The sequence below is a fragment of the Ammodytes marinus genome, assembly GCF_949987685.1.
Source record: "Ammodytes marinus genome assembly, chromosome: 5".
NCBI lineage: Eukaryota > Metazoa > Chordata > Actinopteri > Uranoscopiformes > Ammodytidae > Ammodytes > Ammodytes marinus.
In genome coordinates, this window is record NC_137234.1 from 14544680 (window position 1) to 14560225 (window position 15546).

A 15546-nucleotide genomic window follows, 5' to 3' on the forward strand; every position below is an offset into this window, starting at 1 on the left:
TGGAAGCCAACAGCTTGTCTAGACTAAACTGTGGCTGTCCCAGGAGACACACACATTAGACTCCAACTCACAGGTGAGGAGGGACTGGTATGATGCAAGTACAGCAAGACATGAAGTCATCCAGAGGGAAAACCAAGCAAGTGGAAGAATTTTGGTTGAAAATAATGTTTGCCAGCATTTGAACACAATGAGCTTGAAAGTTAATCCAATATTACTTCTAATACTTAGAGTTGTAATTAACCACGTCATATACATGTATGTCAAGGCCATTGGAAAAAACAAAATGTGTGTGTGGACAAGATCAAAAGGTAAATCACAATGTGACTGACCTGAATTCACCTTTGGACAAGTATAAGTCAAACATTAACTACATTAGGATGAGCTCAACACATGGCGAGGCTGTGCTAGACTTTTTCTCTGCAGCAATGTTTTGTCCAAACCAGTTGTCTCTTTTAACGTTTTTTATTTCTGAAAAATCCTTAAACTCTGTTGCTCTGTGGTTCATTCTAAGGTTAACTTTTTTAAGGAGGCTATATGCACCCACTCGTGACAGTCTTGATACAGCAGTGTGTGCCTTCACGGTCATGTAAAGCCTACCCGTGTGTTTAATCGGAGGCATCAGGATATGCTGTCAACACCAGAATGTTGTGTAATAAATATTTTTCTTAGTATAATCTTACATTAGAACAGCATGTAGTTGGAATGATAAAAAAAACTTGTTGCTGTAGGTCTTTGTAAATAATCAACATGTAGGACAAGCATATAATAGTAAAAGAGTGTGTTAAACAAATAGTGTGGAAAGCACAATACATTTTATTAATGGTGTTATAGCTATGTGAAAAAACAATTTAAAAAAATGGAAAGTGATGCAAAAAAGATTTGAATTGATCAAATTCCATAGTGTGAAATAATAGTTAATATGTATTTTTTTATATTGGTGACCCTGTCTTGTTTTGGGTTGCTTCAGCAGCAAACAGACTGATTGTCTGATTGAGACTGATTGTCAATTCTCTGATTGTTGCTCTGCTGTGTTTTTATTGTATATTTTAGCTTAATAGTACTTTTTAATGTACTTACTTTTTAATAGTACTTTTTACTATAGGTATGTTATGTTATGTAAATGTGTAACTTTATTTTCTCTTAGGGTGACTTTTACCATCTGTCTAGGGACTGCCTTCTGGCTAATTCTGGCATATTGACAGAAATGTTTGATAATATGCACTGTCCCTGTATTAAAAAAAAAATAGCCTACATCAGGATCCAGCCAATAAATGTGAGAATGAGACCAGCGGGAAATACATTAAGCCTACGTGAATAGAAAAGAAGCAGTGCATGGTGTGACTCCGCCTATTGATCAAAGACCATCCTCCCCCCTTTTGTCTTTTCTCCAGTTTGTTAACTTCTCCTAAAGCCTCGTGGACTTCGGGCGAGCCGCTCAAACCGTTTGGCAGGCGTTGGGAATTTGGCGCACCCGGGGCTGACACAGTCCACTAATTCCGAAGAGACTTTCTCTCTTTTCTTAGAAGTTGTGTTTCATGGAGCCTTTGTGGAAATCATTTATTGACATCGCTGCAGCGAGGTAAGAAAATGACAAACACGTTTTCGGCACAATCTTGTGTCCAAATTAACGATTAATATACGGACTGTGAGACAAACAAATAGTTAAACAAATGGTGATTCACGAGTGTGTCTTCTAAGAGCGCATGACTTATTGTGAAACTATTTCATGTAGGGAACTCGTGTAAGTGTTTGAAACTGTGTCTTTCAGCCCGCAGTGTGGTTTTAGTTTTGGCATGGTTGAGGCTACGAGACTTTCGCAGCCTGTATGGAAATGACTCGCACTGTGATCGAGCTCCTGCGCGTCTATCATTTCCATATCATTTGCGTCCTGTTGATTTGAGCAGGCTCTTCATGCAGGCGCGGGCATGGCAACACGCGCACAGTTAATAAACGTGACTGAAACCCGTTGAGGAAATAAAGGCTATGCGTGTGATGTGCTGCAACTTGTCAGGGAAGCAGTTAAGACAATTTTTCACAGTTTAAGTTCCGTTTTTTTATGTCTGGACACACCCACGTAATTTGTTACTTTGAGGCTAATGTTTCTCGGAATTTCTTTTTTTTGTCATGTCACGTGAACTGATTGACGTCTTCAAACGTAGCCTATATTGCCTATACGCTAGTTGTCAGCTGTCAATTAGGGGTTTAGCCTAGCTATAGCCTAACTTTAAAACAGGAGTGAAGTTTAAAAAAACATCTATTTTGCCTATTCACCCCTTCCCCCACGTGGTGTAAGGCTCAGACTGTCAGTTTGGACGGTTTGCTTTCGGAAGTCACTCGTCTCCATCACCCTTGCCCTACAGATCGGGGAGTGCACGCACGCGCACACAGTGTGCGTCTTTCTGTCCGTTGAAAACAACTCTGCGCAGTTTCCTCCATTCACACAAACCACATCTCTCCTCCTATCTCAGATAAGCCATTGCTCTGTACTTTTCTGAAAAGGTGTCAACAGGATGAACTGATAACATATCATCTTTAAGCACCTCTAGGGGCTGTATGGGCCCTTATAACCGCCTGTGTGGTTACAGTCTAGCTAGCCTCATCACAGCCATACAGATATGTCACATTATTATCCTCAGTACATTTTTAATCCAGTTTGCTAGATGTATGTGTAAATAGTTTCAATAGGCCTACTCAAGCAGTTATCTGAAAACATCAGTAGGGGATGTTTTGCACTGTAACTTGCGGAAATAATGGCACTGGTTAAACAATAAAATAAAATGTTCTATAAAAAACACTTGGCAGAGCTATGAAATCATCTCGTGATGAGGTCATCATTTATACAGATCTGACACAGATTGTTTTGTGCACAAGTTGTTGCATCATGTTGCCTTTGAGTGTCTGCTGGAAAAGATAGAATTAGTTGTTGCCGTTTTTTTTTTTTAAATGATATTTCACTAAATAAGACATCACCTTGTGTTCTGAAAAATTATAATAAATTATAATGGGCATTATTTGACAGTTTACTGATGTGTTTTTGACCAAAAAGGTAATTTAGTCAACAAAATAAGCAGCCAATTATTTGAAAAGGAAAGTTATAGTAAGTTGCAGCCTGAGTTGGCTGGTAATACATGTCAGAACTAAGCTTGAAAAAGTGCAAAAATAAACGTATGTCTGCCAGTGCAGTGCAGCGTTTATCAGTGTGCAAATCATCAGTTAAAAAAAACTAAATATACTGTACAATTGAGCGGATATTAATTTTTTAGGTAAGCATTTATACGTTGGCAGGCCCCCTCTTAAGCAGTAAAGTGCTGACTTCTGCTACAGCCAAATCTCCCCCAAACTCCTTATATTGACTGCGCTACCTGCTAACTCCATAAGGTAACAGAATAACTTTGCATAAGTACCTCATACAACTCCACTTCCAAATTACAGAACAATCCCTTAAAGTTAAATCTTCCATTCACACATTCCTAATCTTGTAACTGCAGCGCCACTTGTTGCATTTCACTTCCACTAGCGTGCAACCACTGATAAGGGTGTATGTGGTATTCATGTGATTAACCACAAGTTTCAAGGTTGAGAGAATCCCTCAAGCTAAATTATCAAATGATGAGTCCTTTGTTTATTTCTCTTCTATGATTTCTGCTGTCCTATTTCTGATTTCGAAGGTGGGAGTTTATTCAGGCTAATTAAAAAGATGGATCCCTTGAACTTGTCTTCAGTGTGTGTAATGAATGCCAGTTTCTAATTGTTGTTTTTATTTTCTCAGGTTTGGAGCAATATCATTGCACTGTAATGAAAATGTTACTACATGATGAGCAGCCAATCTATGCAGACCTTCATTGACCCAGTCTTTCAAAAGGAAAATGCCCTTATTCGACCGGACCATAGCATCCAAAGGACTGTCAAAAAATCCAAATATGGCTGATTTCCAGAGTAAGCAGACACTGCAGTACAGCGGGGCCTACTTTACTCATGACCCCAGAGAAAAGGATGCAGCAGGATTCACTCCTTGGAGCAACTCAAATATCTCTTTGCTGGATGGCAGAAGTCCTGCGAGTCACCACTCTGGTATTGAGGGACAAAACCACAACATGTTCAGTCAAGACAGCAAATCTTCAGAGGAAGGCCATTCTCATTCATCCTCTCTTCGACACACCCCTATAAAACAGAGCTTTACATTATACAATAAAGGTGCTGGGATCATCAGTCCCACAGCTGCATCAGTAGATGATAGAAAACAAAAAACAGTAGGTGAGAATTCATCTCCACCATCCGAAGACTCTGTTTACTTGGCATTTCCTAAGCCAGTTTATGGACAAACCCCCTGCTGTAATGAACTGGGTTGTGTGTTGGCACAACGGTACAGTGTGGAACATGGCTGTCCTAGGATACCAAACACAGTATTTGAGCATGAATGGATGCAAACTGATGCTCCCAATGCTGGAAGGCCGTCTATTCAGAGGAAATCACAGAACACACTGCTGCAACAGAGAGATTTCCAGTTTGAGTCCAGTGCAGAACAGCTAAAGAGGGCGAATGTGAAGATGTACAGCCCAGGTAGAGCAAGGACTTTGCCTGCTATGATCCAACCAACCTACTCTGGTTACCCTTGCACCCTGACTCACACACTGTTTGGTCCTCTAAGTGAGCAGAGCCAGCGTTTACAGACTTCCCCGAGAGGCTACACTAGCTTATACCCCTCCCATCCCACATATGAGCATATGACCTCAGAAGTTTATCAGGAACATTCTCCCATGTCCAAATATGGCCAGCTAACACAGCACCCGATGTTTTACTACCCCCAGGCAAATGTTGAGGTAGAGAAAAGGACACTGTGTAAAGATATTGGCATTAAGCAGAGCGATGTCCCTGTTATTCTTAAACACACAATCCCAACCCCCCCAAAGCATTACATAGTGCCTCAAAATCTTCACGGTGAAATTACTTTGCCTTCTGAAACATTGGCAAATCAATCCTTTATGAGAGGTTTTGACTATGCGTGTTATGCAGTTCCTAGATTAAATATAAATGCAAGCCAAATGAGAACCCCCCTAAAAAGGCAACACACATCGCCAAGGTTACGCCCTAATCGCATTAATGTTTCCGCATCAAGACAATTCATTGATCCCCCTATGGCCTCCTCAACAAACACACATAAGGATAAAGCCAAAGCCAGCCTGTATGTTGACCTAACACAACCCCATTCACCTGTTCTACTCGTGGATAAAACCAGTCCTTACAGACGTATAAGCCAACCTGTTGTTTCACCATCCAACATACACATGAACAGATATAACCCCCCTCTCAGGGACATGCGCAGAGACCATACTGTCCTTCCACCAAATGGTTTGGACATGGACAGACCGCTGGACTACTCCTTCCGTGAAGCCCGGGTCACATGCCTTAAACAGTCTGAAGGCCTTCATGTTTCCACAGGGGCATGGCTGGCCCGGCCACCACATGACAGCCTGGGTCGACTCCACACAGCTGTAACAAATGGTGCAAATTTCACAAAAAATATGCCTTCCCCAGCTGTTGCACCAGAAAATGAACACAATGGCCCTGTGTCCAGTTCAGGCACCACTGTTCTGAAAGGGCACATGAAGAGAAGTTTTTCTCACTCATCTTCACCCATCAAAATAAAAGAAGAGTATAGAGATTTATTGGAAGTGGAACTCGTTAAGAAACGACAAAAGTTGGGGAAAAAAACAGATTGTCCTCCTATGCCAGTTATTGGTAAGGTCTTTAGTCTGGCACCGTACCAGGCCTACCTGCAGGCCTCTGGAGTGTTATTCCCTGGTAAAGTACCTCAGAGAACCACCATCTCATCTGAGCATGGTGAAGTCAAAACCATGCTGGACACCAATAAGAAAAGGCCGAATCAAGAGGAACTGCAGCAGGTTGCATGTCTTGCTTCCAGAGAAATATGCACTCCAGCAGAGAAGCCTATTGTAAAAGTAATTGACCCCAAAAATATTAAAGTAGAAAAAGTAGAGCCATCTGACACAGACAATTCTGTTGAGACTCCTAGGGGCGATTGCAGCGAAGTAAAAATCAAAAAAGAGCCTGAAGAGACTGATTCATCCAACAGTGGGCCAATGTTGGTGATAAAGAAATGTGAACCTGATGAACTTGAAAGTAAACCCTTAGTGGCACAAGAAAAGGAGATTTCAGCTGAGTCCAAACCTGGTGAAGTGACTGCACTGATAGACTCTTCTTCCCAGGGTGACACATGCACATTGCACAAACAGGGGATCCCCCTTCTACCCAAACCCATCACTCCGCCTCAAGCACCTGAGAGAAAACTCAATTTCAAAAACATTCCTCCCCAGTGTCTGAAACTTTCCACCTACAAAATCGTTCTGCGTGATACGGAGCATTGCAGCCCTGCCCCGCCGCCAGAGCTGATAACTAAATTCATACCGAAACTAGATTTTCAAATGCCAGTCCGCAAGCACTTCCTTGAGTTGCACCAATCCCTCTGCAAGCTTCTATCCGAATCTGTGCTGGCCTCTTCAGAGCAGGAGCTCAAAAACTGGTTGTCTCAGTTGAAACTGACTGAACCGGCATCTCCATCAAACAAAGTCCCGAAAGTGTCCTGCTTGTTGGGGCAGGAGGCAAGAAGGGTGTGGCTCAGCGAGGAGATGAAGACGGCCCTCAACAAGCTCCTCCAGAGGCTGAGAGAGTACACCGCCCAGGACCGTTGTCCTTTCCCGCACGTCATGCGGACGGGGGCAGTGTTCCTCCCAATGCTGGTTGTTAAGGAGCTGCTGTTTCCGTTGGTCCAGGGCAGCTTTATCGACCAGGTCCTGCAGGAGCACAAAGTGGAGCTGCGGCCCACCACGCTCTCCGAAGAAAAGATCCTCATCCAGCTTCACAAACGAGCCTGTTCCTCCAAGCTCAGGAGACTGATGTCCCTCAGACACCTGCCTGACATCTACCCTGACGTGGTCAACCTCTTGTATTACACCTGTGTCTGCAAACATCTGGGTGAGTGCATGTTGTTCACTTCAGGGTTACTGCGGTTATGTTATGTATACAGTACGTGTAGTACAGTGAATGTGTTTGTAGTGAAGAAAGGAAGGGAATGGGTATTACAGTCATGTTATGTTGGTTACAAACATCTTATTTAAGTCCTTATAAAATTTTCTGTTTTTTGCACTTGGATGTTATTGATCTATTATGTTTTTCTTAAAATAGTCAAGCCGCAGTGAGCCGCAGTTCTGTTAGTTACCCATCATGGGGAATGTTGGACAGGTGTACGACAGACACTGAAGTAAAAAATTGTTCATGAAGGAGACAGGAAATAAATAAATATTGGATATTTTTCCATACACACAAACACATAAACTCAATGCGTTTTTAAGTACTACACAGCACTAAGACTGCAATTTATTACGTCAGTAACGTAGAGTTTATTGGTCGTGCAGCTATAAAAATTCTACTTTTCTTTCTTCCACTGTTATTTAGGATAGTTCACCCTCTCAATTAAGTTATTCATAGGATACTGTTTCTTGACACATACGTTAATATTATACCTCCTGGTTGGATAATTTGACTATGTAATTTGTACAGTACAGTATGCCAAAGCAACAGTACCTTCCGCCTCAGTAATCCTTTTTTATGCATTAAAGGCCCTTTTTGTAAAGAAGGTATCTCAATAAATATTCAATACAAAATCCATTTATTTTTTCCAGAGTCAACCTCACCCGATGTCCAAAAGAGAGTCCAGGTATAATTATTTTTTATGTTGTCCCTCATTCTCACTGCTCTTTGCTTTTTTTCTGATCAGAGAGCAGCACAACTTTCAATAACTGATCACAAGATGCTGCATGATTGCAACAGACTGTTGTGGAGGCGTGGAGAGAAGGGTGCTGATCTGGGTTGCTTGTCGAAAAATGAAGCTCTCCTTCATGAGTTTGATTGTTGTAGTAGTAGTGGACCTTAAAGACGGTGAGGCAGGCTGTTGGATCACATTACCAGAGGAAGGAAGTGACTGTCTGGTACAAACAGTGAGACTAACCGTGGCCCATTTTGAGCCCTTTGAGTTACAGAGAGGAGTTCATGTTTTCGGAAAATGGCTGATTATGATCTTTCAACTGACCAGTTCCTTTTAAAAACCTGCATATGTGCTGTTTAGTCACAGAGGGAAGTGGGACTACACACAATTGGTGATGTGAGAATACAGATAAATGCCCTTGTGGATTTAAAAAACAAGCCTGGCCAAATGCTTTATTTTTATTACTGTCAACAAAACCCAAGGGTCCCAAGGCCATTTGTTCCTACTTACTTAGGCCTGCTGGGGTCAGAAATATATGAAAGCACATTGACTTGAAACAGCTGGAATTGGTAGTTTTAAGCAAACTTAACTCAAACATGAATAAATATTGCATTAGTGCTTTGGACTGCTTTCAGTTGCATATTTGAACATTCCTGGCTCTAGTATTGTATTATGACTCACAAATAGACTACATTACCCATGCTCATCATAATGACAAAGCATGTCACCCATTGCAATAGGTAAAAAAAAGTTTTAGGACGACAATGGCAGGCAGGCAATACTTGTTAATACTTGTTGCCTTTGTATTGTTGTGGGATGTGTTGACAATAACAATAAAGAACATCACCAGTCCTTTTTTGAATTACCTTTTTTGTCGTTAAGATAGCTTTATTTTGCGCGTGCACTCACTAACTTCAATAGGCTTAAATCGAATTTCCGCTCACTGCTGACATTATTAACGGTTTGGCAGCTGCAGTTGACCTTGGTTTTTCCCTTGTCTTACTTTTGCCCAACAGATGTTTTATCCCCCGACTGAATGCTTGTAGAAGCTGACTTTTTCCCAGCCTATGCGTTATCTCCCACAGTCTTCTATTCTATCTATGCTTTCATGGTGGAGGATAATGCTGTCCAATCCATATGTCTGCTGATATTAATAGAATAGTTCCCCATTGTTCTATTGATTTGTCAGCCTGTATGGAGTTGTTTGACTTAATGGTGGCTAAATGGCTTTTTTAGGGAATCATCTGTTGGGAATTTGTGTGAATTTATTTATACTGTTGATATTTTTGAGTCATAAATCCTGAACGTACCCTTGAATTAATTTCTTCCCAATCACCAACTAAATTCTATTAACATCACTCACATTCCCATTTTGTCAGCAACCTATTTAAAAAATTATATATTTGGCACATTTTGGTATTAACTTTGACCTCTCCTAATTGCCATAATTCCCTGTGTTGCAGGATTAGAAATGGATGATCCTGCTGATAGAGAAAAAGCAGAAGGTTGCGAGGGGACTGTCATCTTTAGGAGCTCTGTATTCTCAGACAACACTGCCTCACCAGCCTCACCTGCAGAGTCACGCCCAGAAATACATCAGAATGACCGGGAAACTAAATCAAATTTGAACAAAAGCACGACAAAGAGCAGGGTTAAGAGCAGCTCGAGGCGGTTGTTTCTCGACGACAGTCTGTCAGGTGAGGAAGAGGCAGATGACACAGACAAGGCCCCGAGTGAAGGCGTGCCGAATGTTTATAGCGACGCCAACTGGAGTGGCCAAGAGTCTGATGGAGCAGACAACAGAGGAAGTGAGTGGGTGGTTTCAGACCAGGATTCTTCCCTCATTCCACTGAGCACACCTTGTGAGAACTCATGGACTTGTCCCATTGCTTTGGATGAGCTTTCTCCGTCTCCCAGTGACACAGAAACAGAGGCGTCCTCCAGTCCGCGGCCTGTTAGTTGGTTGCAGGGAATAACCAAATCTCCAGTTGGATCCAACAACAGTTCAGGCGTAATTCTCAAACTGAGGAGAATATTTAGCAAAGGTCTAGACAGAAAAAAGGCCCGCTACCAAGCAAACTGTGACTCGGGGACATTTGCTGACCCTTCCCTCTCGCAGACTGATGATAGGGAGGGAGAAATGGTCAGTGAGATGGACCTTCAGAGGAGGACGCCCAAAGTGACCCACAGGTGGCAGAGAACAGGGCGCTTCACCCACACACTAAGACCCCTTAGCGGCAATTCTAAAAGAAAACGCAGATCGCTACTAAAGATCAAATATTGTCCCTACTTGTCTGCCTGCCACAGCGCCGAACACAGGAGGCGCTGGGTCCTGCGTTCGGCTGTCCAGAGGGCTCAGAGGGCCATGAGGTTCTTCTACCCAGACCTGGTGGGCAAGAAGATTCGCCATCTGTATGAAGAGGACGACAAGTCCGAAGTGTGGTACAGAGGGGAAGTGCTGCGTATCCACGAGGCCAACGCTAATCCTCTAAAGACTTTATTTGAGGTCAGATATGACAGCGAACCAGAGTGGAAGTACTACCTGGAGCTGCTTATAGACTATAAAAAAGGCTGGCTTAAAATAGAGGACTAGTTTCCACACACAAATGTCTAGAAAGCTCTTTTGTTTTCAGTCATATTCCTGAACCCAATGACCACTTTCAGTCACGTCATTCTTCCTTTTCTCTTAACATGCACAAATCAGGCCTTCAAGCCTTAAGTATATGTATGGCACCCTCAGGACAAGTTGGACTGGATTGTTTCTTGTAATCAGCTGAACAATCTCTGTCACATGAGAGCAACAGCATGTGTTAGTGTCTGACTAATAGCCAGTGTGAAAACATAATGTACATGTTGTTTTAAGCTCCAGGCATTCATCTGTTTTGTGGTTTGTTTACTTTGTGTGATTGTTCTTATGTGGAAGACACGCCACGACCCATGGGTAATAAAAAAAAAAAATGTACAAAGAAAAATAAGTGTCCCTTTTTAGGTTCTTTTAAACTAATTGTAAGCAACTATGAAGTTTTTAAATCGTCATTGTCCATTTTTCTGGTTAAGAAAACATTTTCTAATGGAAGTAATTATAATAACTGGTAGAAAGTTTTTCTTCAATTTTGTAAAAAACAGCAAATTATATGAAGACACTTTTATCGTCAAACAGTGCCGGCCTCATGTGTATAGGTTTACAGTGATGCAGTGCCAGTCAGGGATGTTGTTTTAGCATGTGAGTTTTTTTTTTTTTACCCTGATGATTGTGTTTTGATGTTTTATTGTGCAGGACCATACAATAATGTATAGGTTTGAACGAAGCTGCTCAATAAGTATTTTACTTAGTCTGAGATATCCCCATGTCATGCTGTTTTTAATCACTTTGAACCTTAGGACTTTCACCACTAATTTTTTTTTTTTCTGCAGAACTTTAATGTTTAAAACATTATTATTTTAAGTGTCTTGAATAAATGTTTACTTCTGTTTTACATTTTCTATTTGAGATAAACATTTTTAATTATAATACAAAATGTAGATTAGTTCATATAGGGGTTTCTCCCTGATTGCACTTGGAATACACAAGTTTCATGGGGTTTCTTGAATATCAAAGCTAAATTACACTTATAAATCTCTACAGCTGATAAGATACCAGCAGCACATTTTCAATTCACAACGTACATGGCAAAATCATTCAACAAAAATTAACGTCATAAAAACGTTAACATGGTGCGATTATTGAATCTACTGCAGACGGTCAAACCTATTCTCGCAGTTCCTTTCCTAAACCACCTAAAATCCGAAGCTTTGAATTACAATGAGTGTTTGTCCCCACCATGTGGCAGAATTTTTAGTTGCAATTTCCCTTGCCAAAAGTGCTGTTCAGTTGGAAATTCTACTCCCAGTGATGGGACAACAGCGACTACAGTAGTAATCTTAAAAGAACACCGTAAAAACAAACATCAAATAAGACTGTGGCTAAAAGTATCTCAAATAACAATGGCCACTGCTACAACAAAAACATTGTGTCCATTGTCAAACAACCACCCATGCCAGAACGATGTTTGCAACATTTTGCACTTTAATATTTTTCTCCAAAACAGACATCTAATGTTTCCCACATTTTTACACTAATAGGAAATAAAACACCTTTGATAGCATAAAGAAAAGATATGTAGAAAAGTATTAAAAGTTTTTGGATGACTCAGTTTAATGTAAGTAGCTGCTTCTGTTACTTCAAAACGTTTATGGAAATGTTCATGAACTACTAGCAGACAGAATGAAAACAGAGTGAGCCCTGGAGAGCATATAAGCCTATAGAACACAGCTATAGCTGGTGTGTTAACCTGCAGGACAGCTTAGAGAAAATAGACCATCTTTTGTTTTTAATCCATTCATCTTGTGTCATTAGGTGTGTGACTTGACTCAAAAGTGGCATCACACAACCAACAACCATCTGATCTTTATCATACAATTTGCAAGTAAAATTGGTGCATAATCACGAACATTTTTGATTAAAAAAAAATTCAATGTTACCAAATTAATTTCACGCAATTCTGGAAGACACAGGTCTGCAAAGATCTTTAGTACACTACATGGCAAATTACATAGCGCAGAAACGCATCATGAATGTTTGGGTAATTAATATGATTGAGACCAAACCTACTCTAATGACTCACACAGTACTCCCAAAAATGAGATTTCTCATGACATTTATTCAAATAAACAATACAGTTTATAATTTGCTAGGATAAAATAATAAGTTTGAACACATAAGCATTTGGGAGCGAATTCCCCAAAGATCTGAAAGTGGGTTAAGGATGTTTAATGAAAGCTGACACTTTGGTGTCATCTTCTGACTTGCATCTGTGACTGTATAGTCATGTCCCCTCCAGTCAATCTTGTGAACACTGCCATTTTGCAGACATAATCGAGCATTTACAAGCAGAGAACTTGACAACCAGAGCAACCACCACATTGAACAATGCAAAACCTGGAGGGGCACTGACATTTCAATGTCAAATCTTCAACCCATGTGCGAAAAATACAGTCTTTAATGCAAAAACATAACAGCGTTATAAAACAGTCCTGCAACCTTTAGAATTTTGCCCTATATTCCTTATCTGCTTAAGGATCACGCAAGTCCATCTGTGTAGCTTGGTTTAAAGCAATGTTCAGTCTCACTGCAAGTAAGAGATCTCTTCAAAGAGGCATGGCTATCAGCCCCATACCGTCCGAGTATTCCCTGCAAGAGTGATGCAAATGCCTGACCCTGATTGACAGTGATCCAGCCCAATTAGCAGCACTACAAAGCAGTGCTGTCCGTACATTCTATTACCCTCATTCCATCCCCAAGGTGCAAACTGAGCTTTAAGACGGCTACCTCAAGCCTTGTCGGGAAAGAGAGAAAAAAAATTAAAAAAGAGTGAATGTCACTCAGTTTGGCTCTTGCAAATAATTTGTTATGTTCTTAAATGTTAAACACCTCTAAAAACAACTAAGAGGGTACAGCAAAAGGTTAGAATAGAGGGACAAATGGCCGGTGCATTCTACCTTACCTTTGAACTGTAAAACTTTTTTAGACTCTTGGTTTTCTACCTCAGCTGTGCACTTTTACTGAGTCCTTTATCTGATCACATTATATCTAAGAAATATTATTTCCATCAGTCCCCATTTAGAGTTACTGATAAGGTGTTACTTGTGCATTGCTTGGAAGAGACTGAGGATGATAGGGCGAATGCCTTATTGCCAAAGACCTCCAAGCTCCCGTACACAATGCAGGGAGAAGACAGACTCAACCTACATGGTAGTAAACCCTTTTCAATATCGGTGAAGAATAAATATTTCAAAATTATGCAAACACGTGCCACTCTTGTTCTTTAACTTCCATGCATATGGACTATTTACAAATTGAAAAATACAACTAGCTATTTTGTTATTTTGATTTTTTTTCTTTCCTTAGATTTCCCACCCCTAAAATGCCTTTGCCCCTTTGCAATCAACCTATCGACATTCAGCCACCCAGACAAGGATCTCATCACATATTGCAGACATGGCCAGAACAATTAAAGCTGTGTTGAAAACAATTTCACACCAAAGGGAAAACAAAAAGTCAAAATCAAAACGGAAAAGATTCACAAGAAAAAAAACAAAAAAAAAACAGAAAATAAGTTCAGGTCAAGTTCAGGGGAGGTGTTACAATACAAGCCATAAGAATGTATTTGTTTAAGATGGATTTTCTGCTTTCTCAAGACTCCACTCTGTTGCTAACAATACTGTAGTACACTTTCTTTTTATTACTCTACCTTTTATTTAAATATAATTTACTTTGAAGATTTTGTTAAACAAATCCAGGAAAAATGATGCAAAAGTGGTTGGTTTGCCAAAGGAGAGGCGGCAGAAGGCCCGTGCTGCTCTGTTAAATTGCATCAGCGCTCTAGTTTGTCAAGATACTCAAGAGTCTGTTGCATTGGGACGTGTCCTCAATCCTCAATGTACTCCCACAGGTCCTTCTCATAGCCTTCATGCACGTGCTGTAGAAGCACTCTTCGCCTGCTCTCACAGTATCTGTAGGAACACAACAAGTGGTTTCAGTCGAAGACACAAACGTAACAGTGGCAGGCCGTGATTGTGATTCTTATGTTACTGACCTGTACTTATCTTGTACTTTCTGCTTGATGTCCTGTAAGGAATCCTGGGAGATATCCCGCTCTAGGTAGCCAGACAGCACCTCAGTGGCATTTTCCAGGTCTGCCTGGTTGTTCTGATGAACCAACAAATTTATAAATGTATATTATTGTATGCCACAGAATAGTTTAATAGACAGAAATATCATAATATTCAATTCATAATAATGTCCTTTAAACTTTGCAGTGTCATGCCTAAGGCCCAGCACAGACCACAGGATGTTGGGACAAGTTCCTTCCATTTGCCTTTACTATCAGGTGACTTATTTGGAATTGGCCTTTCTAAGTGAACTAGTTTCACGTCCAGAGAGAAATGATGAATGAAAAAGTGGCCAGAAATTTGATGAATTATCCGACTTAATTTTTGTCTTTAATGTGTATATCATTTTTGGCTTGATTACAGCAAAGCAAGGTGAGTCCTATAAACACAAAAGTTTGTCACTTAATAGTTGATTGACTGAGTGAGAGGTGAAATTGAACCAGTGGTTGGAGTTTCCCTGTTGGACATGGCTCTTTCAGAATGATCTGGTTTGTTTAGAGGAGTCTATACTCCTTCAACCTGGAGTGACAGTTACTGAAATGAAAGCTAGTGGGAAAAGGGTGAGACAGGATGTGATCACCGCCGTCCCACTTGGACTGTCCGATTCCCATTTCATATGAAACATAAGCCCACTTCATCCTCTGTCACAAACATCATATTGGCACAGAGATGGTACAATACCTGATATTCACCATGAGGGAACTGGAAAACAACATAAAAACTACTTCTGTGAGAAGCGGAGAAAGTAGTTACGAACTGCCAAAATCAGTACAGAGCATGTGAAGGCGAAAACACAGCTCTTAATGTGTCAGCATGATGAAGAGCGCTGTTAAAGAACCCCAAAGACTCAAGGATCAAAAAAAAAAAAAAAAAAAAAGTAAATTCTTTGGGGATAAATGAAGGAAGTTCTCTTTCTAATCAAACAATTTAATGTATGACGTCAAAGTATTTCCATGTCACGTGCTACTTCAGTACAGTTAAAGAACAAATATAACTGGGACCACTACACAAAATAGCAGTTGAACATTTAATATCCAGGAAAAGACAAGCCT

The 15546-nt window shown here is 40.6% G+C and overlaps 2 protein-coding genes across 3 annotated transcripts in view; one reads left to right on the forward strand and one right to left on the reverse strand.

Moving 5' to 3' along the window:
- The first annotated feature begins 1440 nt into the window (after positions 1-1440).
- cUnh15orf39 (chromosome Un C15orf39 homolog) lies at positions 1441-11254 on the forward strand. Its single transcript, XM_080028045.1, has 3 exons — positions 1441-1579; positions 3770-6993; positions 9247-11254. The coding sequence occupies exons 2-3, from the start codon at positions 3867-3869 to the stop codon at positions 10374-10376; spliced, it is 4257 nt and encodes a 1418-aa protein (XP_079884171.1). The 5' UTR covers positions 1441-1579; positions 3770-3866; the 3' UTR covers positions 10377-11254.
- A 1209-nt stretch (positions 11255-12463) lies between these two features.
- The window catches only part of arih1 (ariadne ubiquitin-conjugating enzyme E2 binding protein homolog 1), a 26103-nt gene continuing 23020 nt past the window's right edge, over positions 12464-15546 (reverse strand). For both annotated transcript variants that reach the window (XM_080027094.1, XM_080027093.1), the window contains exons 13-14: positions 14419-14531; positions 12464-14335 (exon numbers count right to left, since the gene is read on the reverse strand). In XM_080027094.1, the coding sequence (XP_079883220.1) occupies positions 14251-14335; positions 14419-14531 (198 nt within the window). In that variant the 3' untranslated portion in view covers positions 12464-14250. The remainder of the gene's footprint in view (positions 14336-14418; positions 14532-15546) is intronic.

What these genes read in the sequence shown, in the direction of transcription:
- cUnh15orf39 (XM_080028045.1), top strand. Translation starts at nt 3,867, where the DNA reads ATGCCCTTATTCGACCGGACCATAGCATCCAAAGGACTGTCAAAAAAT. An exon ending in CTGTGTCTGCAAACATCTGG is followed by an intron (nt 6,994 to 9,246) that starts GTGAGTGCATGT and finishes CCTGTGTTGCAG; the next exon opens with GATTAGAAATGGATGATCCT.